Raw genomic sequence first — 25,898 nt, 5'->3', positions numbered from 1 at the left:
ATCAGTGATGACAGAGAATCATCAATTGGCTGCCTCCAGCACACTCCACACCAGGAATCAAGCCTGCAACCTGGAAATGTGCCCTGACCAGGAATCGAACCGTGACCTCCTGGTTCATAGGTTGATACTCAACCTCTGAGTCATGCCGGCCAGGCCAAAAATTAATCATCCTATACAATAAAACCCTAATATGCTAAGTGTCTGACTGTTCAACCAGTCGCTATGACGCGCACTGACCACCAGGGGGCAGATGCTCTGACAAGTAGGTTAGCTTGCTGCTGGGGTTCGGCCAATCGAGTTGGGCGAGACAGGCCAGACACACCCTGGAGCCCTCTCAGGGTCCCTCCCTGGCCCCAATCGGCCCCAATAGGGACTAGGCGAGATGGGCCGGACACACCCTGGACAAATCCATGCACCAGGCCAGTTTTGGCCCGATCCCCACAGGCCAGGCCAAGGGACCCCACCAGTGCATGAATCCATGCACCGGGCCTCTAGTTTTTAAAACAATGCTTGCAAAACTCTAAGCCCTCCAACATAAGCCATATTTACCTTAAGTAATAAAACACAGCCTTATCATAGCAAGATTATGCAGGTGTAAACTGAGAAAGCCAACATTAGGTCATAGAATGTAGCACTCCTTTCCTGATGCAGGTATACCGCTCTCAGCTACCTTTCGGATAACTACCCCAGGTCACAGAGTCATGAGTAATGAGATCTCTTGGTTTGGGCTCTCACATATACATTAGTCTTGATACCTGTTATGTAACTGGCTACTTGGGATAAGAGAGCGAGGAAGAGGCAAGTGCTCTGGTACAGGAAATTTCAGGGGAATTCATAGTACCTTAGGTACCATTAAGGTATTCCCAGTATCACAGGAAAAGCTTAGCGATCCCTTTGGCTTAAGAGATTCTCATTAAATTGAGTATATGAATGAAGCAAGTGAGCTCAGCTTCCACTTGCTTCATATTGATGATGAACTTGTGAAATTAGAAGACAGTGCATAGTCTTACTGGTCATTCCTTCACATTGTTAGATCTAAAACAATGAACATGAAACTGAAAATGGCCACATTACTAGCAACTTTACTAGCCCTGTAACCATTTTCACCATTTAAAGTCTTTCCAAAATAGAGTAGGCACCTGCTGGCAATAATTGTACTGAATAGTTAGTTCCTGTTCAAACATATATTTCTATGATTGATTAAAAATATAGTCCTAGCCGGTTCCAGGTTCAATTCCGGTCAAGGGCTTGTACCTTGATTGCAGGCTCAATCCCCGGTCCTGGTTGGGGCATATGCAAAGGGAATAACCAATCCATATGTCTCTTCCACATTGATGTTTCTCTCTCTGTGTCCCTCTCTCTCCCCTCCACTCTCTAAAAACGAAAAAAAAAAAAAAATCAATGGAAAAATATCCTCAGGTGAGGATTAACTAAAAAACAAAACAAAACTCATGTTGCCCTGGCCAGTTTTGCTCAGTGGTTAGAGTGTTGGCCCACAGACCAAAGGGTCTGGGTTCAATTCCCAGTCAAGGGCATGTACCAGGGTTGCAAGCCTGATCCCAGGCTGGGTCGGGGCGTGTGCAGGAGGCAACCAATCTATGTGTCTCTCTCACACTGATATTTCTATCTCTCTCTCCTGCCCCCCTCTTCCACTCTGTCTAAAAATCAATGGGGGGAAATATCCTCAGGTGATGATTAACCAAAAAAAATATTCATATGTCTTCAAACTGTACCTGACACAATATTTAAAGATCCATAAACATCGCATTTTCACACAGGTTACAGATGGACTTAGGTGTAAAGAATAGACTTAGAGATATCAATGGGTTATCTATCCTATCTAATAAAAGAGAAACATGGTAATTGGCGTACGACCACTACCCTTCCCATTGGCTAATCAGCGAGATATGCAAATTAACTGCCAGCCAAGATGGCGGCCGGCAACCAGGCAGCTTGAAACTAACATGAGGCTTGCTTGCTTCAGTGACGGAGGACTCCAACGTTCCCTGCCTGCCTTGCCGGCCTCTGAGCTTGCAGTTTAAGAAACATTGTAACAAATATAGAAGCTAAACAAAACCCCAGAAACCTGCTTTCAGCGAGTCCGGGATCTCAGAGCTGGAGTTATACATTGTTTCAATTATAGAACCGAAACAAACCAGATACCTTCTTTCAGCAGCAGAGGCCTCAGAGCTGGAGCCAGAGCTAAACCTGGCCCAGAATAAAAAAAAAAAAAAAAGAAAAAAAGGAGCAGTTGGGAGCTTCAGTTGGCCTGAAAACAGCCCTCAGCCTGTCACCCAGACTGGCCAGGCACCCCAGTGGGGACCCCCACCCTGATCCAGGACACCCTTCAGGGCAAACCAGCCAGCCCCATCCATGCACCAGGCCTCTATCCTATATAGTAAAAGGGTAATATGCCTCCCAGCACCAGGATCAGCGGAGTCGAGAGGCCTCCCGGCACCAGGATCAGTGTGACAGGGGCCAGCGCCCAAACCCCCTGATCGCCCTGCGGCTCTGTGTGTGACAGGGGGCGGGGCCACAACCTCCCTATCCGCCCTGCTCTGTTTATGACAGGGGAAGGCGCCCCAACCCCGATCAGCCCTGCTTTGTGCCTGATACGGGGGAGCTCCCCAACCCCCCGATCGCCCTGCGGCTCTGTGTGTGACAGGGTGCGGCGCCTCAACCCCCTGATCCGCCCTGCTCTGTGTGTGACAGGGCGCGGCGCCCCAACCACCCCCCCCCCCCGACACGGGCCCTGCTGTGTGTGTGATGGGGTAGAGCCATAATCTCCCCATTGGCCCTGCTCTGAGTGTGACAGTGGCAGCGTCCCAACCCCCTGATCAGCCCTGCTGTGTGACAGGGTGCAGCGCCCCAACCACCTGATCGGCCCTGCTCTGTGGGTGATAGAGGGCGGTGCCCCAACCACCCCCCCACCCCCACGGGCCCCGCCCTGTGTGTGATGGGGTAGAGTCATAACCTCCCCATCTGCCCACCCCTGATTGGCCCTGCTCTGTGGGTGATAGAGGGCGGCGCCCTAACCCCCTGATCCGCCCTGCCCTGTGACGGGGTGGTGCCCCAACTCCCCTATCGGCCCTACTCTGTGACGGGGGGAGCTCCTCAACCCCCTGATTGGCCCTGCTCTGTGCATAACAGGGGGGAGCTCCCCAACCCCGATTGACCCTGCTCTGTGCGTGACAGGGTACGGAGCCCCAACCCCCCTGATGGGCCCTGCTCTGTGCATGACAGGGGGCAGCACCCCAACCCCGATTGGCCCTGTTCTGTGCATGACAGGGTACAGAGCCCCAACCCACCTGATGGGCCCTGCTCTGCGTGACAGGGGGTGGCACCGCAACCTCCCCATCGACCCGGTCTTGAGTGTGACAGGGGGCGGTGCCCCAACCACCCAATCGGCCCTACCCTGAGCGTGACTGAGGGTGGCATCGCAACCTCCCAATCTGCCCTGCTCTGTGCATGACAGGGGAAGGCGCCCCAACTCCCCAATCGGAACCTGCTCTGAGCCCGACCAGGGGCTGCACCTAGGGATTGGGCCTGCCCTCTGCAACCCAGGAGCAGGCCTAAGCCAGCAGGTCGTTATCTCCTGAGGGGTCCCAGACTGCAAGAGGGCAAAGGCCGGGCTGAGGAACTCCCCCGAGTGCACAAATTTTTGTGCACCAGGCCTCTAGTCTATATATAAAAGCCTAAGCGAACTTTATGACTGGTCAACTGAATGACCGGTCGATATGATGTGCACTGACCACCAGGGGGAAGACACTCAACACAGGGGCTGCTCCCTGGTGGTCAGTGCACTCCCACAGCCAACCTCCTGTGGTCTCTACCCCTGGCCAGCAGGCCCTGATCGGCCCCAATTGGGGCCGGCCGGCCAACCTCCCGGCCCCGATCAGCCCAATCGGGACTGGGTGAGACAGGCCCTGATTGGCCCCAATCACCAGCCAGGCCGATGGACCCCACCCGTGCACGAATTTGTGCACCAGGCCTCTAGTACATATATAAAAGCCTACACAACTGTTCAACTGTTCAACCATTAGTTATAACAAGCACTGACCACCAGGGAGCAGATGCTCAACGCACAGGCATGGAAACACAGAACAGACTGATGAATCTCAGAGGGAAGAAGAGAGGGGGGAAGGTGGGAAGAGATTAACCAAAGATTTTATATGCATGCTAGAGGCCCAGTGAACGGATTCATTCACCAGTGGGGTCCCTCAGCCTGGCCTGCAGGGCTCAGGCTGAAACCGGCAGTCCAACATCACCCAAGGGGTCCCGGATTTCGAGAGGGCACAGGCCAGGCTAAGGGACCCTACCAGTGCACAAATCCATGCACCGGGCCTCTAGTATGATATAAATATGACACAGACTGTCTATCAAGGATTATCAATCATAGGTGATCACAGAACACAGGAGTATAATTGATCTCTGGGAAGTTGGGCCAATAGAAAGCTGCATATCAACACTTGTTACTTGGTGAAGGGAGAGGAAATTTTAAAGAAACAGTGTCCAGGTTACTACTTACATCAAATGATACCCTGTAACAGGAAGAATCAGCAGGAAATACACTTAAAGGATAACATCGGATCAAGGAAGTGTGAACTCTTGGCATTTACAGCTGACCTGTGTCCTGCTCTGGTAATATGTACCCCTATTAGAGAACTATTGCATGGGGTTCCTCATTAGGCTCACCATGTTAAACAGTATTGAAGCACTGTGCCTGCAGGGCAGAGCCTAAGCATCACACTAACTAGATATCTCATTTTGATCAGAAACTGTAACTCTAACTAACCCACCATTAGGTACTTTCGGATTTCTCACTGACTCCTTGCTATAGGTCATAAAACTCATAAATATTTTATTATAAAATTGTCTGAAAGATATTATACACTGTGAGTAAAATCATTTAATACCAAGGGCTTTAAATGTCTCTGAAATATTAATTTTCAGACTTTTAAGAATATGAGCTCAATGATAAGTTATAAAGAGTTGAATTTTTATTACATATTTGAACATGAACAAAAACCACATGAAAAGACTCACCCTCAAATGTAAACATTTTATGTACATTTAGTCCTAAGAAAAAACTGGTTATACTAAAAATCAGAGACTTAGAGTTTGGAAAAATAAAGATTAAGACAACACTTTAAAAATACTACATAGTACATACATTCTTGGAATTTATTAAATTAAGTATCAGAATTTCCACCTGGTTTTTCCATATCCACCCTATTTCTGCCTGTATACACACATTCAAACTCTATCTCCACTCCACAGGCAGCAACTATAGTTCTAATCAGTGCTGAGTTCAGGCTGGATATTAACAATGCCTCCATCATTTGGTCCTCTGGACATTAACAATGCCTCCATCACTTGGCCTGCCTTCATTGATGCTTTTATCAAACAGCAAAGGACCATCAGAGACAGACCCACTGACCCATTCCCATCTATTTTAAGCCACAGGATCCTAACAGGACACAGGTTTGACCTCCTTTGGATCCCATCTAGTTGTCTATCATAACAGTAATGCTTTCATAACCTTTCTCTCAAAGTTGGTCCCCAGAGCTTCTTATCATAGCTCACTTGATCCAGTATTCAGTCCTCTCTGACTCTAGATACAGACTGAGCAACTGTAAAATCAATGAGGCGGTGTCTCATTAACCTAGGACTCTGAGGGCCAAATTTCACAGACTATTTGACAACCGTTGTAGATAATAAAAAAGAAAAGTACTATAATATTAATAGAATTGGCAATCATTGCTTCATAGAATCAAAGCTGCCCTCTGATTTGGAGGCTGAGTGGAGCTTGAATGTTTGTATGTGATACTAAGTGACATAGCAATACATACCTTTCTGCCCTCCCAGTCTCCTGATTAGTATTTTAAGTGTGACAAAATGCCTATTTATCCCAATAACAACCTAATTTTTTTAACTGAGGTTAGGTCTGTTCTTGCCTTTGCAGAAAGAGAGTCTTTTTTAGGCAAAGAGACTATCAAGGAACTGAAAAAGAAAAGAAGAAAAAAAAACAACAAGAGCAAAATGATTCATTTTCTACATTTTCTTTCCTTTCCTGAGTTTACCTGTGAGAAACCAATAACAATTCTTCACAAAAGTGACTGAAGAGATAAGAATGAAATATAAGGTAATTCTTTTATGAATATGAGATGTTCAACCGCAAATAAAATAATAACAATAAATTCCACCACTGTGTGTACGCTTCCAATGAAGTTTTAATTCTTTCCATTCTAAGCTGATAGCCCTACATAAACACAGAATCATAGGTGGAAATATGCCATGTTTAGCACTAGAGGCACCATCTGGTTAGATAAATGAATATCACAAATTAAATTTACTGGTGATGAAACTGTAATAAAGTACTGTAAGTCGGGTTTACAATATTTTTTACTAGGAAGGCCCTCGTTGCATTGAACTAATACCACCCATAAAAAACCTAACCAAACACTCAAACAAAAATCATCTTTTGTGCCTCTAAAATCATGAAGACGTTGTACTCCATGCCTCTTAAGTCTTGGTGGTTTTCAGAGTAAGACAGATTAAGTGTTAAGTAGCTTCGCTGATTTCTCCATCTTGAATAACTGTCAGTTCGGGAACTTCGTTCATCCTCAGGACCTCTGCATAGAGCAGGTAATTATGTAGGCTTCTGGGAAGTGGCAACTGACAAATAAAATAATCAGATCGTAGGTGTTCTGGTTTTAGACTGGACCGAATTTCCAAACGACAAAGGTGGGTCAGGGATGGAACAGCACCTGAAGAAACAAACCAAACAAGGAAGATGAAAAAATTTTAAACATTAAGGTAGGTGCCTTTTTTCTCTCATCTCTATGTAGTAAAAGAGAAGTGATATGTTACTCAGACTTACTTTTGAAAGACTGCTTGGGCCAGGATGACCACAATAAACTCTGTTTTACAGTCTTCACCTGGTTCCTCTCTCTCCAGTTGCTGGCCACACATGCAAAGCCAATACCCAGGGCCACATAAAATTAAATGTTCAAATTCTAAAGATCTGGCAATACAAGTTGGTGCTTAAAAAACGGATGAACTAACCTTAAAAATGATAGCTCACAGCAACAAACGTTACATCCCTTTTTACTCTGTTTCTTTGCAAATGGTCTCCATCCAGACTTAGCACATTAAGTGAATAAATGTGTAGCTTACAAAAGTTTTCCTCTTCTTGTCCATGACATAGAATGAAATTTCAAAATTGACACAGAGAGAAAAGTGCCTACCATGCCATATGCCCATACACTTCACACACATTCTCTTTTAATCTTCATTACCCTATGCTACAGAAATAAGAAGAAGGAGGTTTAAGTAACTTTCCAAAGGTCATACATCTAGCATGTGGTAGACCTAGGATTCAAATTCAAGTGTGTCTGACCCCAAAGCACAAGTGTGAATGCACACATACTAAAACCACTGCGCAAAGGCTAATCACCAATTAAAGGATAGTCCACATGCACTTAATTAAGAATCATACAATAGTTTCATTTTCCATGATGAAAAGTGTTCACTACAGAAAATGTCCACAGACATGGAGAATACTAAAAATAGCTAGTGGTTTTATGTGAAAAAAAAAATGTAGTGCCTTTTATTAATCCAAGAAATCTTGTATAAATCCCCATGAACTGTAGCAATGATTAGCAGACCAGGATCACAGCACCAAGGACAAATAGTATCAAGAGTCCAGCTGATACCAGACCAGCTGATCTGACTCCAAGTCGACGGTTCCTTAAACTGTAAATCCTCATAGGGCCTGGGACATACTAATTCTCTAACATCTTCAGTATCTTCTAAACCACTAAAGTTAATCCATCATCTTACAATTTACTTTAAGCTTATTGGTTTGAGTTTAGTTTAATTTACTAAAGTCTGGGAAACTCCTTGAACCACAGTGTTTCAAATCGCCAAATAAGAAATGTAAAACAATTATCTGATTTTGTACATAAACCTAAGCTAAAAAAAGATGAGTATTTTCTTAAACCATGAGTCATAGACTCCACCATTACAAATCAGACTACATACTGGAAATCTATAATATATAACATATTTATTTCCAGTGTTTTCGTGTCTTTATGTCATTTAAACTTTACCCCGTTCTGTAAAGTTAAAGGAAGAATCATCACTCTCACTCCTAAAATGGCGAAACACTGGTGAAGGGAGCACTGGAGGAATTAGCAAGAGCACATATGAGGAGCATACCCAAACTGCAACCACCACCCCCACCTAGTTTTCCAAAGGAGTAAGCAGGTTCACTTCAACAAGTAGGTTAACTATGTTCAATTATTACCTATTACTAGGGTGGGGGACCTTTTTTCTGCCTAGGCCCTAGGGCCACTTGGATATTTATAACATCATTCAGGGGACATACAAAATTATCCACTTGAAAATTAGCCTGCTATATTTGGTCAAACATTCAATTAACTCACCCTAATGCTTTGGCAGGGCCAGACCAAATGACTTCACAGGCCTTATATGGCCCGCAGGCCGGACATTCCCCACCCCTGACAAAAAAGTAAGTCTCTTTACCCAATGAGATCAAGAACAATAATTGGTCCTAAATCACAAATGTCATAAATGTCCCTGGTGGGGAAAGAAGTATGTTGGCTGCAAACACTGAGCATGCCATGGGCACAGATGGATGGGACTGACAGAGGAACTGCCAAGTGCATGGGTAAAAGTGAGGTTGGCTGTTAAATTGACATCTATCTCTTCATTCTGCATGTTCTTATTAATGTAGATCCCTTGTACACACCCAGAATAAAGATAAAGAGTGGCTGTGTGGCCCAGAGAGCTGCTCCCTCAGGGATAAGGGATCCTTAGTGCTTCTCCAGCTTCTCCATTTTGACAGACTATGCTCGCTTACAAACTCCTTGGGCTGACTAAGGGGAGCTCCTCTGCTGCCTGCCCCACAGCTTTCTGCAGTGCTGATAAGCCTTCCCGGGTCACCTGACTGCATTACGGTAACCCTCCCTTTAGAGCTAAATAAACCAATTGTTTGTTCATGCTAATATATGTGTGGAAGCTTAATCATTTGCAATCAAGCCAAACTGGACCAGTACATATTTGTTATGGAAAGCTTAAGTGACCCGCCCATGTTGACACTCAATCAACAACATATCTGATACCAGAATCAAGTGATCTGACTTCAAGTCTAAGGTTCTTTAAACTATGATCAAACCTAAAATAATTCTCTAACATCTTTTAAGCCACTGAAACTTTTAGGAGATCTTTCCACTTAATAATAATAATAATAATAATAATAATAATAATAATAATAATTTTTTTTAAAAAGGAAATAGCATAGTTATTTCAGATTTTGGCCCTAACTTTAATTGCACCATTTTGATCTCCCCACCCCTCCATGAGCACAATAGATCACTGGCCTGATAAACAACTGGAGGTCTAAACCATATTCACTTGAACTGAAGCAGTCTTTCATCTGTAGATTGTTAACACAGATAATAACATGCCCATCACTGCCATCTTAGTTTATTATGCCAGTGAATAAGGGAATTTTATAATCATCTATGTGGTATTTCAAATCACACGAAATTCCTGTGAAAGTTTCAGTGATGCAGAGCATTCCCAGATGTGTTGCCACGAGGCTGAGAAGATGGAGCCATGCCCTGCCTTTAGAGTATGAAAAAGCCCAGACGCTGTAGGTAAAACACACTTTCATGAAAACCTGTTAAAACCAGATTTCAATTTATTAAATAAATCTCTTTCTTCTTGGAGTGTGGTACTAATCATAGTTAGAAAATTATGTCTGGGGAAAACATATTTGCCAATGACATATCTGATAAGGGCCTAATCTCCAAAATTTATAGGGAACTCATACAACTTAACAAAAGGAAGATAAACAATCCAATCAAAAAATGGGCAAAGGACCTAAATAGACACCTTTCAAAAGAGGACATCCAGAAAGCCAAGAGACATATGAAAACATGCTCAAAGTCACTAATCATCCGAGAGATGCAAATCAAAACAGCAATGAGGTACCATCTCACACCTGTCAGACTGGCTATCATCAACAAATCAACAAACGACAAGTGCTGGAGAGGATGTGGAGAAAAAGGAACACTTGTGCACTGCTGGTGGGAATGCAGACTGGTGCAGCCACTATGGAAGACAGTATGGAGTTTCCTTAAAAAACTGAAAATGGAACTCCCATTTGACCCTGTGATCCCACTTCTAGGAATATATCCCAAGAAACCAGAAACACCAATCAGAAAGGATATATGCACCCCTATGTTCATAGCAGCACAATTCACCATAGCTAAGATCTGGAAACAGCCTAAGTGCCCATCAGTAGATGAATGGATTAGAAAACTGTGGTACATCTACACGATGGAATACTATGCTGCTGTAAAAAGGAAGGAACTCTACCATTTGCAACGGCATGGATGGAACTGGAGAGCATTATGCTAAGTGAAATAAGCCAGTCAATAAAGGAAAAATACCACATGATCTCACTCATTCATGGACAATAGAGACCATTATAAACTTTTGAACAATAATAGATACAGAGGCAGAGCTGCCTCAAACAGATTGTCAAACTGCAGCGGGAAGGCCGGGGAGGGTTGGGGGGCAGGAGGTAGGGGGGTAAGAGATCAACTAAAGGACTTGTATGCATGCATATAAGCATAACCAATGGACATAAGACACTGGGGGATAGGGGAGGCTAGGGGACTGTCTAGGGCGGGGGGATAAAATGGATACATATGTAATACCCTTTGTAATACTTTAAGCAATAAAAAAAAAAAAGAAAAAAAAAAGAAAATTATGTCTGAAATCATGCTGTACTTTTAAGTTACTTTTCTGACCAAATCATTTTCAATTATGTTAAATCAAATTTATCTATAGATCTACTAGCAGACAGGCAACCTTTAACTTTTCATTCTTATATGGAATTCTCCAATTTTGTTCATTTGTTCGTATGTACTGACAGAAGAACAATCCCAAATAGGATACTTGTTATAGGAAGTTTTATTAAAATCAAAACAATGATCAAAATAAACCCAATTCTTAATGCATCATGCTTATTAATGCCAACTTTACAATAGCACAGAACTGCACATACATCACACATACCCACTATCTATACCTCCCACAACCATGCATCTCTGGCCTGCCCTCCTGCCAACATTCAAATGATCTAAGATGATGATTATTACCTTACACAAGCTCTATCTAGTGCCTAAATAAGAAGCCCTTGGTGGAGCCAGTCTATTGCAGGGTAATGTACCCATACACAATTTTTACCTTCATCTGGACAAACTTGCTGCATGTTAAAGTCTTCCGAGTAAACGCTCGCATATCTTTACTGATAAGCTGCAATAATTTTCCCATTTGGCATATGCTTCCTCTTTTGAATTTTTGTTCCCAAGTCCATTGCCCATAGTCTATCTGTTCTGGATGGATAACTGTTCTCTACTGCTGAAGATATATAATTAGTAAAAGCACATGCAATTCTCAACATTAAGAATTGCATGCCAGTGAGTTTTCCAACATTACCATTTTAAAAACTCTGTACTAGAAGGCTCAGAGAATCCAGATTACTTTTTTCTTCCACAAAAACCTCTCCAACAGTTTGAATATATCTCAGTTCAAGAGCATATTTTCCTGAATGTCTGTTTTTGACTGAGAAAATTTACTTAAATGTAATTATCTGAGAAATAAGACATTTCTACATATGCATAAGTTCACTTGTTAAAAACCTATGCAACATGTTTTATGTAGTTACATATCATGTAAAAATAGCAGTGAAGAAATAATTTTCTTAACTTAAGATACATAATCTGGTTAACAAAATGAACTTAAAGTAAAATAAATCTAAATAACAAAATAGGAATATTTTGCATATATTATGTTTAAACTGGTTTCCTTGTGTAAAATCTCCTGCTACATGCTCTGTAATTGTTTTAATTAGCTTGTAAACTTTTTTTAAAAGAATATTATATTGATTTTGAGAGAGAGAGGAAAGGAGAAGAGAGAATCATCAATGTGAGTGTGTAACATGGATCAGCTGCCTTCTGCATGCCTCCTACTGGGGATCGAGCCCATAACCTGGGCATGTGGCTTCATCGGGAATCGAACCAGTAACCTCTCAGCGCACAGAATGGTGCCCAACTGAGCCACACTAGCCAGGACTTAAAAACTTTTTAATAAGCTAGAGTAAGTTGAGAAGTTATTTTAAAACAGTCATAAAATATCTATTTGAGAGTAAATTGAGAATTTGTTTTTAAAACAGTCATATAAAATATCAATCAGCCCTAACCAGTTTGGCTCAGTGGGCCTGCAGACTCAAGGGTCCCGGGTTCGATTCCAGTCAAGGGCATGTACCTTGGTTGCGGGCACATCCCCAGTAGGGAGTATGCAGGAGGCAGCTGATCGATGTTTCTCTCTCATCGATGTTTCTAACTCTCTATCCCTCTCCCTTCCTCTCTGTAAAAAATCAGTAAAATATTTTTTAAAAATAAATAAATAAAATAAAATATCAATCAATTCACAGAATTTTCACCCAGCTCACCTCCATACTTATACCAACACATCAGCATGCCTTCAGTAAGTACAGGTAGAAATAAAGGATGGTAATACTTCCTTTTAGAAATGATAAAATACTTAAGAGAGAACACAAATAAAAACACATCCTGGAAAAGAAAATTAAGTTTAGCATTTTTCTAACAAACTAAACATTCACTAACAAGATTTTTAGGACTCATTTTGTTTACATAATCCTTACTAAAGTTAAAAGGATATCATTAAATAAAAATATCAGTAAATACCTCCTTTTCTTTATATGCCCCTTAGGCTAACCTTATAAAATCAGATATGATTTTTGTTGAAGGAAATTACTATCATCCCCCCCAGTCCCATCCTTTCTCCACATAAAGAAAATGAAAATGATGCCCTACTTAATATATTCTCCGACAACTCTCATTACTTAAAATTACAATATAACTAGAGAAGAGAAGAAAACATAGTCATGTGTCTCTAAAAATTGTACTTTCTTACCAATATGTTGCTGTAGAGCCCACGAGGAGTTTGAGACACGAGCAGAGAGCTTCTTTTCAACAGCTGGAGGAAGTCTCCTCCAATTAGTAAACTCCAAAGTAAAGATAAGGGTGTCATCGCTGACTGAGTCAGTCCTGTATTAGCAAGATGTTAATGCACCATTAGACACCAAATACATCAAGGATTCATCCTGAAAATAAACACCACATACCTATTCTTACAACGCCTTACTAAGGAAGGCATAAAACTGCAGCATAGAAAATATTCACGTAACTGGAGGCAAGTTCAGTGGATATGAATAATCATCTACAGGTTCTTAAAGCACACTGAATTGACTCTGTTTAACAGATGACAAGAGGAAACTCTACTCTCAGAGAGGGTAGGAACTTTCCTTCCAACTCCCCAGCAGTAGTGTCAAGAAAAGACAGAGACAGCAACCAGTGTCCTCAGCAGATCTGCCATTATCTCCTCCCAACTGTACCATCTTGCTGTAAAAGTCCTGAAAGGATAAAGCCCAAATACCCAAATTATCCCTAAACTAAGTATACGGGAGAGACAGCTTGCTTCTGCCCAACTCCCAGGGATGTGCAACTGTTCTCCTCTAAGAACCTTGTGCATTATAGATTCAGCTCTAACGAATGTAGCAGAATCAGTTTTGTCTCTAAGAACCAAAAGCAAGTCTTCAGAACAGTTCTCTATTTCTAAAAAATAATTTCAGATTTCCTACCAACCTACCCAAAAGAGACTTCCCCAAATTTTATAAGCATTTGAATCTAATGGAAAGAGCACTGGTCTAGGACAGTTTCTGAGTTCTAATATTACCTCCACTATTTACAACATGTTGCGAAAATTCTTCAAGTCCTTGATCCCGGTCCTCTAAAATGAGAATAATACTCAACCTATTTCAGGGGACTAATTGTGAAAATAATATGAGAAAATACAATAAACATACTTTTAAAACTATAAAACGTTATATAAATGTTTGATATTACTAGAAACTGGTTTGAAATTTTCATTAGGCCTGATAACATGAAATATAGTCAAAGTGTAATGAGAACTATACATTCTAACAATTTACTCAATTAGGTACTCAATTAGGTACTCCCCTACCATCACACTGTCTGAAGAAAAAGAAAATGATTAAGGCCTCTAGTAATTACTTTAAAAAGAGAAATTCTTTACAAGGTCATTTTTCGGTTTGTTTATTTTTTGGACTCATTATTGAGCAAGGACTAAAGAAGGGGGGGAAATAAAAAGAAACTAAATAAAATGCTCTAAACTTGTCATCTCAAAGACAATTTACTTTTTATAATTCAGGGTCAAAGTATCCTTGAAATGACTGATCAGCGTATGAAAATTATTTCCCAGATTCTTAATTCTCTAATATGCAAACTTCTATATAACAAAGAACTCAATGTTGCACAAATGCCTTGGGAAAACATTTTACTTCTAAAGAACCTTTCAATGAAATCACAACTTTGAGGAAATACTAGAACAAATAAAATGATAAAGTACATTCAAGGGCAAAAAAATCTCCTTGACTTTCTAGGAACTCCACACCAAGGTTACTTGGCTTTGGTTCCTTATTTCTTTTGTAATGGTTTCATTTTTCTGCATCAATGTGCTTTAAGTCACACTGGGACCAAATACTAAGTCATTTTTATTCAGTTATCTAAACACACTCAAGAAATAACTGTTTACACAGCTTTAGATAAAATAACGAATTTTACCAATGCTGATAATGCCACTAAAAATGTATTGTTACTGTACTACTCTGACCATTATGTTGTATGAAGAAGTTGTACAATCATAAATGAATGACAGTTAATCAACTAAATGCACGGATGACATTTACTTTCTATTACTTATTACATTCAGTTGGAGGCACCTAGTGTTGCATTTAAAGTTGAAAAAAATATTTCAACTCTGTAGATTATATTGTGATAGGCAATTATTCAGCCAGATACATTTTTAAAGAATGTTTAAGACAAAAAATACCTAGGAAAGACATTTATAATTTACATGACAAAGATTAAGCAACTGACTTTCATGTGATATAAATAAGATATAACCAAAATCCACTTTAACAGCATATTGGAAATTTTATGGGAGAATTTTTCTTATAACAGCTCTATCTATGAATGTAAATTTGATCCGAGGAAGCAAAACATTTATCATATTCAGTGTAAACACTGGCTTTATCCATTCAATAGAAGATCAGAGAACAAAAATTTGACCATATTAAGCATTTTTTTTGAAGTGAAATTTTCTAATGAATATAAAGTTACCCCTTCTGAGTAAACCATATGCAATTGGCAATCTCAGTCCAAATAGCTGCAAGTTTTACAATTTACTTCAAAGAAATTTGTAGTTTATGGGTTCTTAATTCCTTTATATCCTAACCCATCCAATAAATACAGCTTATACTATATTTAATGGCTTATTAGCACAAAAATTATCAAATGGGCTATTCACATTGGGGAGAGGGAGGCCTCTCAGAACTGAATGGGAGAGTATATTTTACAAAACCTTCTAGGAGAATAAATCTAAATAACTCCCTCTCCTTCCAGTAGTCTATGTAATTGGCTGAGGAAGAAAGGAAAAAGGGCAATATTTAATTTTTCCCCCTGCATAGGTTCTTCCTAATTGAGGAGCAAACCAGAGCAAGGTAATATGGCATAGATCCCCCAGGAGAGGCAAACGATTAAAATACCTGAAATCACATGATATAATCAACATATCCCCATGGATACACAGGACTAAGGCAGCATAGCACAGTGGTTAGAAAGACAGACTTGAGCCACAAAAAGGACAACCCGGGTTCAAAACTAAGCTCTACTAACTAGCTGTGTGAGCTTGGCAAGTATGTTAATTACTGTACCTCAATTGTAAAATAAAAATAATAGTATCCAGTGTATTTTATAGTAAACTAGAGGCCTGAGGCATGAATTCTTGCACCAGTGGGGTCCCTCGGCCTGGCCTGCGGGATTGGGCTGAAACCAGCTCTCCAACGTCTCCTGAGGGGTCATGGATTGCAAGAGGGTGCAGGCCAGGCCGAGGCACCCCACCCGGTGCACAATTGGGGCCGGGGAGGGATGCAGGAGGTTGGCCAGCCAGGGAGGGACCACGGGAGGGCTCCAGGGAGTGTCCAGCCCATCATACTCAGTCCTGATTGGTCAGACCCCCAGCAGCAAGCTAATCTACTGGTCAGAGCATCTGCCCCCTGGTGGTCAGTGCACATCATAGCGACTGGTCAACCGGTGGACTGTTTGCCCCCTGGTGGTCAGTGCACGTCATAGCAAGTGGTTGAGCAGCCTTAGCATATCATTAGCATATTACACTTTGATTGGTTGAATGGACAACCGGACACTTAGCATATTAGGCTTTTATTATGTAGGATAAGTTACTATAAAGAACTTAAAATAATGCCTACCATGCGTTAGGTAGTATTCTAAGTATTGGTTAAAGAAACAAACTAGAAAGTAGAAATACATATGCTAGAAACCAGAGAACTGAAAGTAACAGGCAAGTATTATGGAGTTGAGTTAGTAACTTCAGTAGGAGAACACAAAGAGTGTGGCTGAGAAGAGTGTGGCTTGTCCCCTTGGTGCCTTGGGGACAAGCACCAAGTGAGGGAAGAGAGTAAAGGGGACTCTCTGTCAAGGCTGTCTGTCCACAGCCACCCGCCTTTTGGGGCTGGATTTCCAGCCAGAGTCAGGGAGTAAATACTAGAATGGTGAGGGACAACTGCAGCTAGCTGTCAGGCACCCAAACACAACAATAAAATTCACTAAGTAAAATGTTATGGGTACTTAAATAGCTTTGTTAACAGCTAGACACAGCATTCATTAGCGAATACTTATATCTCAGTTGCATGTGTGTGTGAGTGTGTATCTGTTAATAAGACAAGTACAGTATGCATATACAAATAACTTTTTAAAATCAAAGATTTCTAAATAAACTGCCAATAATCTTTTTTTCATTCAATTTGTCTTAAAAATACAATGTTTCAGTGAAACTGTATTGAACAAATGAGCATTTGACAGATAACTATGTATTAATCAGCTGTTGGAGAAAGGAGTGAATACTATCAGGGACTCAACTTACTGTAAACTAAACAAAAAGTAACGTGGAGATGAGAATGTGTATCTAAATTTTGCTTTTGCTTCTATATTCCTCAAACCACCTACAACAAAGCCCTAGGCAGAAAGCCTCTGCTTAGTGAAAATTCCTGAATTCTTTACAATGGCAGATATAATAAAAAGGTGAAGTACTGGAATACTGCCAAATAAAGATCTGTTCTTCGCATACAGATGGGGAAACCACCTAAATTTACAAGTAGGGACCATTCAGTTACCTGGATGAACCTCTTTTGAAAAGATAAACAACAAGATATCAAAATACTTTTCTGCTGACATAGAAAATCTCAAAATACGTCTAAACATTATTTTAGTAAATGGTAGTTTCTGAAGTACAAAACTTAAGCCTTCTAGCATGTTTTATTGAAATTTTATAAAATTAAAATATCCCTATCCTCTATTTTCCTAGGGAGTTATATTTTATCTTCCCACTTGAATTATCAGATCAAAAGAGTTTTCTCACTGCTACAAGTTCCCTCACAGCCCTGACTAGACACTGACAACTTTTGCAAAGGCTGGAGGCTGGGAATGGTTTTCCTCTTCTTGCCCAAGAAAAATCCTGACCCAACTTTCATATAATCACTTGTAGAGGCTACCCTTCTGAGAAACTACCTGAAGTAAACAAGTTTCATCCTTAGCTACTTCAGAAACTAGTATTTATTAAGGGAGACAAAGTTCAAATCAACAAAATGCTGTACAACAGGAGTACTCAGTCTAGCTGACTAGGGGATACCAGAAATCTATAAAGCAGCTACAACCATGCTGTCAGAGGATTTTAACAGGGGCATGAGCAGTGGTCTAGGTAGAAGAAATATCCTCTCAGAAGAGTTTACTGGCATGAATACAATCAGGGACTCAACCTGCTGTAAACTAAACAAAAAGTTAAGTGGGATGAGAATGTGTATCTAAACTTTGCTTTTGCTTCTATAGTCCATAGGCATAATCCCTTTCTACTCCCTTCCAGTCATTTCCTACCTTTTTCTAGGAATCTATCCCTACATTCAATCTCGCTATTAGCAGCCCCCCAATCCAGCCATCAGTCACACACACACACACCCTCATCCCAACACCAGATCTCAAGAAATTGAGGGAACTTAAATATAGTATATTCACTCAAAAAGGTAAGGTCCACTATTGTACGATTTCTTACCAAGAACTGCATAGAAGATTCAGTGGGTCAAATCCAGCAAGCAGGAGAAATGGCAACCATTCCTTATATTTCGTCTGTGCTTTAACTGCATGATTTATAAATTCAGACATATGGTTCCATGGTGCCAATGGGCAACCTTTCTTCAAAAAGTAACGAAATACTGAAAATTTCTCATACTTCAGGCAGTATGCCAAATGAAGTTCATTTAGCTGGACTCCATATTTCAAAAGAATATTCACAATTCCAAAAAATTCACAGCTCCACCACAAAAAAAAAAAGAGTAAAAGAAGTTAGACTTTTACATAAAAAATAAATGTTACAAATAATTACTAGTAGTTACAGCTGGAAAATAAGAACAGCATATGGAATAGTAGATGATTTTTACATATCTAGTACATTTGAGAGTAGGGGACTAGGGACAAGGGAGCGTTTTACTTTTTAATTTCCACCCCCCTGCATGGTTTTTAATTTTTAACTATAAGCAAATAGTGCCCTTAGAGTTCTAAATATTCATCTTAAATAATTTTAAAGATTATCATTGACAAATAGAAAACTTCTCAAAACTGTGGTATTTTTTTTAAATATATTTTTATTGGTTTCAGAGAAGAAGGGAAAGGGAGAGAGAAAGATAGAAACATGATGGAAGAGGGAATCATTGATTGACTGCCCCCTGCACTCCCCCCACTGGGGATCAAGCCCACAACCCGGGCATGTGCCCTTTGCAGGAATTGAACCCAGGACCCTTCAGTCTGCAGGCTAACGCTCTATCCACTAAGCCAAACTGGCAAGGGCAAAACTGTGATATTTTTATACAATTAAGTATCTCTATTACAAAATATTTGCCAAACCAAGTTATTAAACAATGTGATCTGTCTCTAAAGACTCATCCTAGGAATCACCAAAATACCATTTCCTTTAGCAATAACCTTAGTCAATGTCCCCTTTACTTTCAAATTTCTAATGATAAAAAATAATCATCTAGAAAAGCTGTTTTTAATTAACAAACATTTAACTTATAGCTTTATTTCTAAATTAATCTACTTTATCATATACTTTTATAGAATAAAAGTACATCATTTTGTATCTATTAAGCTGTTGCTGTTTTCTTAATATTTTATCATTCAATATCAGTAAGTTCTGGTTAAACTGATTAAAAATAAGTGCAATCCTTTTTTGAGAGAGCTAAGTGGCAAGATGTATCAAAAGAAGTATCATAGCAAAGCTGTAAAAGCACAGACTGAAGCCAGCGTGCTCAGCTACTTACTAACCCTGGGACTCTGAATAAGTCACTTAACCTTCCTGGCACACAGAATTAGCATTGTATAAATATTTGTTGCATGAAACATTAGTCCCCGAAAATGATCCATATAAAAAAGGCTCCGAAATGAAAATATCTAAGAAATCCTATAATACAGAGTGAGTCCAGAAAAGAAATATAGGGTAAACATCTTTTTAAAGAATATGCTGGTTATATTTTCAAATTATATGCTAAAACCTCCAGATACCTGAGAAGAAGTGCCTTTAAAATTAAAGCAAAGAATTCAATTATTAACCTGAAATAAGCACTATAAAAAGTAAAAAATACCCCCAAAATCTATAAATAAAGTAGTATAATATTGTAAACATAAGATCAAATTTTTGTAGATTCATTCCCTTCTCAGGAATCCACAAAGCACCATCATAAGAAAAAATTTTTAAAGCCCTTCAAAAAGAAACCTATTTAATATTACTTAACCCTATGTTTCCAAATTAACTATTTTATCCCATGTAATATTCATTAATGATCTATAGAATTAGTATTGTATAAAAACACACTTCGGAAAACCCAACTCTAAATTTCTTCCAATTACCATATTGCCTTGTGTTAGAAGAGACAAACCACATTCTAAAAGGCTTATAAAACTGCCTAATACTACATTTATTAACACATTTCCAACAAAACTACCTATAATATGGTGAATAATAAACATAAAATAAACTGGAAAATCATAAAATTTGTCAGCATGCCCTGAGCTTCTGAGAAGACTGAAGGTCTCAAATATATATATAAGCTCCAGAAACATAAGCAACTTCAGTGCTCTATATGACCTTCATTATTGCATGTTATTGAGCAACAGTAGCCCTAGAGCATAGATAACCTTTGGTTAAATAATAAATTGTATAAACAGATTAAAAAGAAAACAGTGCATCCTATTTAACCCTTGCAGAGCACTTGGTCCTATCTAAAACATTCACAGAGATGTATGGTCCTTGATATTTGGTCCTGTATCAAAATACCCAGAGACATTTGATCCACACCCACCTATTTAACTTATTCCACGTGTCATTACCAGCTAGGCTACCAAGGCAGGAAGCATTACTATTGACTAGAGGCCTGGGGCACAAAATTCGTGGGGGGGGTCCCTCAGCCCGGCCTGCACTCTCTCCAATCCGGGACCCCTTGGGGGATAACCGGCAGTCGGACATCCCTCTCGCAATCTGGGTCCACTGGCTCCTAACAGCTCACCTGCTTGCCTGCCTGATTGCCCCTAACCCCTCTGCCTGCCTGCCTGATCGTCCCTAACCACTCTCCCCTGCCAGCCTGATTGCCCCTAACCGCCTCTGCCTCGCCCCCGCCACTGTGGCTTTGTCCAGAAGTACGTCCAGAATGATGTCTGGAAGACGTCCAGTCTATCCGGTCTAATTAGCATATTACCCTTTTATTGGTATAGATAATACAGTCAAAACCAATTAATGGATCAATAAAACATGGTAGTATTTTTATGTATGAACCCACAAGTATAAATAAATATCATGGGCTATCTGAAAGCACAGAATTTTTTTAATCATGGACATTTTGGACAGGACCAAATTTAAAGGAACCTTTGCTCTGGCTGGGTAGTTCAGTTGGTGAGAGTGTCGTTCCGATATGCCAAAGTTACGGGTTCAATCCCTGGTCAGGGCACATACAAACCAATGAATGCATAAATAAGTGTAACAACAAATCAATGTTACGTGTTCGTTCTCTCTCTCTCTCTCTCTCTCTTAAAAAAAAAGTCAATAAACTTTAAAAAAAAGTCAAGGTCCTTTTGGCTTGCACCAAACGTCTCAGTGGACATTTTGGACAGGACCAAATATCTGCTAATATAAACATCATGAACTAAATGTGACACATTAAGAAACTGCACATTATATAAACAGTGAAAATCATCAAATACTGAAAAAAAAGGAGAGGTTTAAAACCTAAAAAAAGCAATGCCTACACCTTATCTTGGAGCCTGCACATTTTCCATTATTTTGCTCTTTGAAGTTTAAAAATGTGCACAGAAACAGTGCCCAGAAAAGAAAGAAGCACAGTAAGAGGAAATTCAACATATTAACAAAATTTATTTTAAACAGAAATGGGCAAACAGCTTGAGCATTTTATGTTCAATTAGCCAACAAAAAGTCTAACCAGCTTATTAACTGAATGATCAAAGACCATATAAGTTTTACTGAATGGTTTTCAGCCATTTGCTGAATACAAAATACATTAGGTCCTATGTGTGATTATGATGAAGAAAAAGGACACACAATTTCTATAAAATTAATGTGCTAGCAAGGATCAGTATCAATTCAAAAGACAAAATCGAGTTTGTTAAGCCATGATCTCTTCCTACAGTCATATATAAAAGGCGTTAATATTTGTTCAAATTGTCCTGAACTTTCTCAACTTCTCTCTTCTTTTACACATTCTAGATAAAGGAATCTTTTTCTTATATTTTCTCATTTCAGTTGAATTACTCAACTGTGCCCTTGAAAGAATGGCTTTCATGTTACTGTAGCTGTTAACTTTTTAGCCCCAAGGGAAAAAGACTGTTTTTGTGCAGTGATGGAGGAGACCTCTTTCCATGAGAAAAGCTAAAGGTCACTGCTTCAAATGGAAGCTCATCCTCTCAAAGGGATGCCCAGGAAAAATGTTTCAGGATGCTAATCCTGAGCTAAAAAGTTAAATAAAGTGAATAAAACAATGAAGAAGAAAAATTATAAAACCCAGAGCCATTATTTACATCTATTATTTTTATTACCATATGATATCAACTGTACTATTTGTAAAAGCATATAGAAGAGTTCACTAGAACACGACAGGCCAACAGTGAAAGAAAGGCCACAAATACTAAATATCTAGATCTCAGAGAAATACCAAAAACAAAACAAAACAAAACAAAAAACCACAAATAAGAAAATAAAAGTTTTAAACTCATCAACACTTAAAGTCAATAAACTTTTTAAAATGTTGCTGGGGTCCTAGCTGGTTTGGCTCAGTGGATAGAGCATCGACTTGCGGACTGGAGGGTCCCAGGTTCAATTCCAGTCAAGGGCACATGCCCGGGTTGCGGGCTCCATCCCCAGTGGGGGGGGGGGGGGGGAGGGCCATGCAGGAAGCAGCCAATCAATGAGTCTCTCTCATCATTGATGTTTCTCTCTCTCTCTCTTTCTCCCCCTCTCCCTTCCTTTCTGAAATCAATAAATATATATAGATATGTTTTTTTTGTTTTGTGTTTTTTTTAAGAATCAAAAATGTTGCCCTGCCAGTGTGGCTCAGTTGGTTGGGCATAGTCTCGTGTACCAAAAGATTGACAGTTGGATTCCTGATCAGGGCACATGCCTAGGTTGCGGCTCAATCCCTGGGAGGGGGTTTGCAAGAGGCAGCCGATTGATGTTTAGCTCTCACATCGATATCTATCTCTCTCTCTCTACCTGTCTATCTCTCTCTCTCTCTCTTTCTCTCTCTCTCTCTCTCTTTAAAAGTCAATAAAAATATTTAGATAAATAACAATGTTGATTAAATAATTGCTAAATGGAATATAGGAAATTAATACATTATTTCATTAAGGAGCAAGAAAACATAATAGTTATTTCAAATGAAAATTATATTAAATTATCCTTGCTTTAAAAATGGGAATTCTAGTTAATTTAGTTAATTTAGGTATGTTACTGTAGAATAGCGATTTTCAACTGGTGTGCCACAAGAATTTTTATAACATACAATACCTGACTATCTAGTCAGGGCACTGACCTCTCTTCCCTTAGACTGTCAAATAAAAAAATGACTACAGCCAGCACAACAATAGCCATCTGGTGTGAATGAATCAAAATTATAATCATTTTTTTGTCAGAATAACAAAAATGTAACATATTTTTTGGTGTGCTGCAGAATTTTAGTAGTTTGTGTGTGCCATGAGATGAAAAAGGTAGAAAATTGCTGCTGTAGAGAATCCAAATTTTAAGATGCATACTTATTAAAAAAATTAACACACTTTTCAATTTTGATTTTTTTTCTACAAGCACCAAGCTATAATATTACACTCTTGATATACTAAAACAAAACCTACTAGGAGAATGTCAGTTTTCTTCCTTGATCAGAAAAGTTTGTAAGAGCCCCAAAATAACCAAATGCTTTTCTCATTACATGTACAGTGACTGACATGCAAACTAAGAGCTAGACATTAGCTAATATAAATGTAGTCTAGAGACTAACATTTTAACTTATATGCTTTCTAGATAAAGAAAGGATGGTAGGGAGAAGAAAATTAACCCTGATATTTTTCTACTGTGAAAAAATTGTGCTATGAATTATACTTGTCAATTCCTTTATATACACATGCAAGCATATATGATTATGATACTATCATCTTTTAAATTTAGCCCTTGGGAAAGGTTTCTCTTCAATTAAATTCTCCACAAAGTAGGTAAAAATGGCAAAGATGTATTAAAATTAAGTCTATTGCCATGGATCCCAGGCAAATGAAAAGTCAATTAGAAAGACTAGGAAACAGATATTTTGATGTTTTAACTTTTCCCCTATAGGCTAACAAATAATATCTTCCAATGATTTTTCTTACTAAAAAAACTACCTTACTAATTATAATTTGGTCCAATTATAAGTTCCCACACATAAGAAAATAGATGATAAGCTCTTTTAAAGTCATCAAACCAGATTTCAATTATGTTCTATAGGGCCACTTCACTTGAATTGTTTTTGAGACAAAGGATATTAGAGAATTCCTACATTTATATAATACAGTAAAAAGTATTCTCTAAAACTGCTACATTGAAAATATAATCCAGATCTAAAGAGGGAAGGAAAAAAAATCTGACATTATTACCTCATTTTTACTGTACTTTTAACAAGGTATACCATAGAGGGATTTTTCTGTTCGTTTTTAAGTTAACAATTTAGCACTAAGACATATTAAACTTCATCATAAAAGAAAATCAGTTGGAAATGCATCTCCATATTGAAAAAAATAATAAAAAATAGCAAATATACATACTCCTTTTGGAAAGCCATACAGAGTGGAGAACTAAATCCAAAGACGAGGCACATCTGGGCATCAGGGCTATAGCCATGCTGGAGTAGCATTTCTAGGCAGTCTTCATGCCCTCCAAACACTGCCGAGTAAACAGGGCTCACTTTGTCTGGACCAGTGTCACAGACCCGGTTAGTAAGTGGTATGAGCAAGTCCAAGATTCTGCAAATACATGAATATGGAAGCACTTAATATTTTTACATGCACATAAATATAGGTAACATTTCTACAGCACACATAGACCGTCACGTGTCTCTCATGCCCTCGCACAAGATGGCTGCCCCCATGTGGTCACAAGATGATCACCACAAGATGGCTGGCTGGGGAGGGCAGTTGTGGGTGATCACGCCAGCAGGGGAGGGCAGTTAGTGGTGACCAGACCAACAGGGGAGGGCAGTTGGGGGGGGGACCAGGCCTGCAGGGGAGGGCAGTTGGGGATGACCAGGCCAACAGGGGAGGGCAGTGGGGGGGACCAGGCCTGCAGAGGAGGGCAGTTGGTGATGACCAGACCGGCAGGGGAGGACAGTTGGGAGCGACCAGACCACCAGGGGAGGGCAGTTGGGGGCAATCGGGCCAGCAGGGGAGCAGTTAGGCGTTGATCAGGCTGTCAGAGGAGTGGTTAGGGGTGATCAGGCTGGCAGGCAGAAGTGGTTATGGGCAATCAGGCAGGCAGGCAGGTGAGCGGTTGGGAGCCAGCAGTCCTGGATTGTGAGAGGGATGTTTGACTGCCAGTCGAGCATCCCCCAAGGGGTCCCAGATTGGAGAGGGTTCAGGCTGGGCTGAGGGACAGCCCCCACCTTAGTGCACGAATTTCATGCACCGGGCCTCTAGTTATTTAATAAAAGTCTGTCTTCAGTATAGCTTCCACCTATACTAAGTTGTTACAGACTATATACTCCAGAATGTTATACTTATTATTGTTACTTAATACAAAGGTCTTTAAATAGATCTGAAAGAGAATTAAATAATCTATATGTATAAAGGGCTAATATGCAAAGTGTCCCAGGAGACCAGGAGTTCAATAGCTTGTTATGACGTGCCCTGACCACCAAGGGGTGGCGCAGAACAAAGGAAGGCCCTGGCTGGCAGCCAACAGCCAGGGAAGGAAGGCCCTGGCTGGCAGCCAGAGGCCCCAGTCATCCCTGATCTCTAGTCAGGCCTAGGGACCCTACCCGTGCACAAATTTCACGCACCAGACCTCTAGTGTTCCAATAAGTAAGTAGGTAACAGGTTGTCCTT

At 40.0% G+C, this 25,898-nt stretch overlaps 1 protein-coding gene across 9 annotated transcripts in view; it reads right to left on the bottom strand.

Moving 5' to 3' along the window:
* Nucleotides 1–6,059: 6,059 nt before the first annotated feature.
* ASB3 (ankyrin repeat and SOCS box containing 3) overlaps nt 6,060–25,898 on the bottom strand; it is an 81,940-nt gene continuing 62,101 nt past the window's right edge. For 7 of the 9 annotated variants that reach the window (XM_059659849.1, XM_059659850.1, XM_059659843.1 and 4 more), the window contains 4 exons: nt 24,624–24,821; nt 18,328–18,585; nt 13,039–13,172; nt 6,060–6,770 (listed from right to left, as the gene is read on the bottom strand). In XM_059659849.1, coding sequence (XP_059515832.1) covers nt 6,565–6,770; nt 13,039–13,172; nt 18,328–18,585; nt 24,624–24,821 — 796 coding nt within the window. In that variant the 3' untranslated portion in view covers nt 6,060–6,564. Of the gene's footprint in view, nt 6,771–6,793; nt 7,195–13,038; nt 13,173–18,327; nt 18,586–24,623; nt 24,822–25,898 lie in introns of those variants that run through there. The other 2 variants (XM_059659846.1, XM_059659848.1) reach the window with 2 other exon arrangements.

The sequence above is a fragment of the Myotis daubentonii genome, chromosome 12 (assembly GCF_963259705.1).
Source record: "Myotis daubentonii chromosome 12, mMyoDau2.1, whole genome shotgun sequence".
Classification (NCBI taxonomy): Eukaryota; Metazoa; Chordata; class Mammalia; order Chiroptera; family Vespertilionidae; genus Myotis; species Myotis daubentonii.
This window is presented reverse-complemented; position numbering and strand designations above follow the sequence as displayed.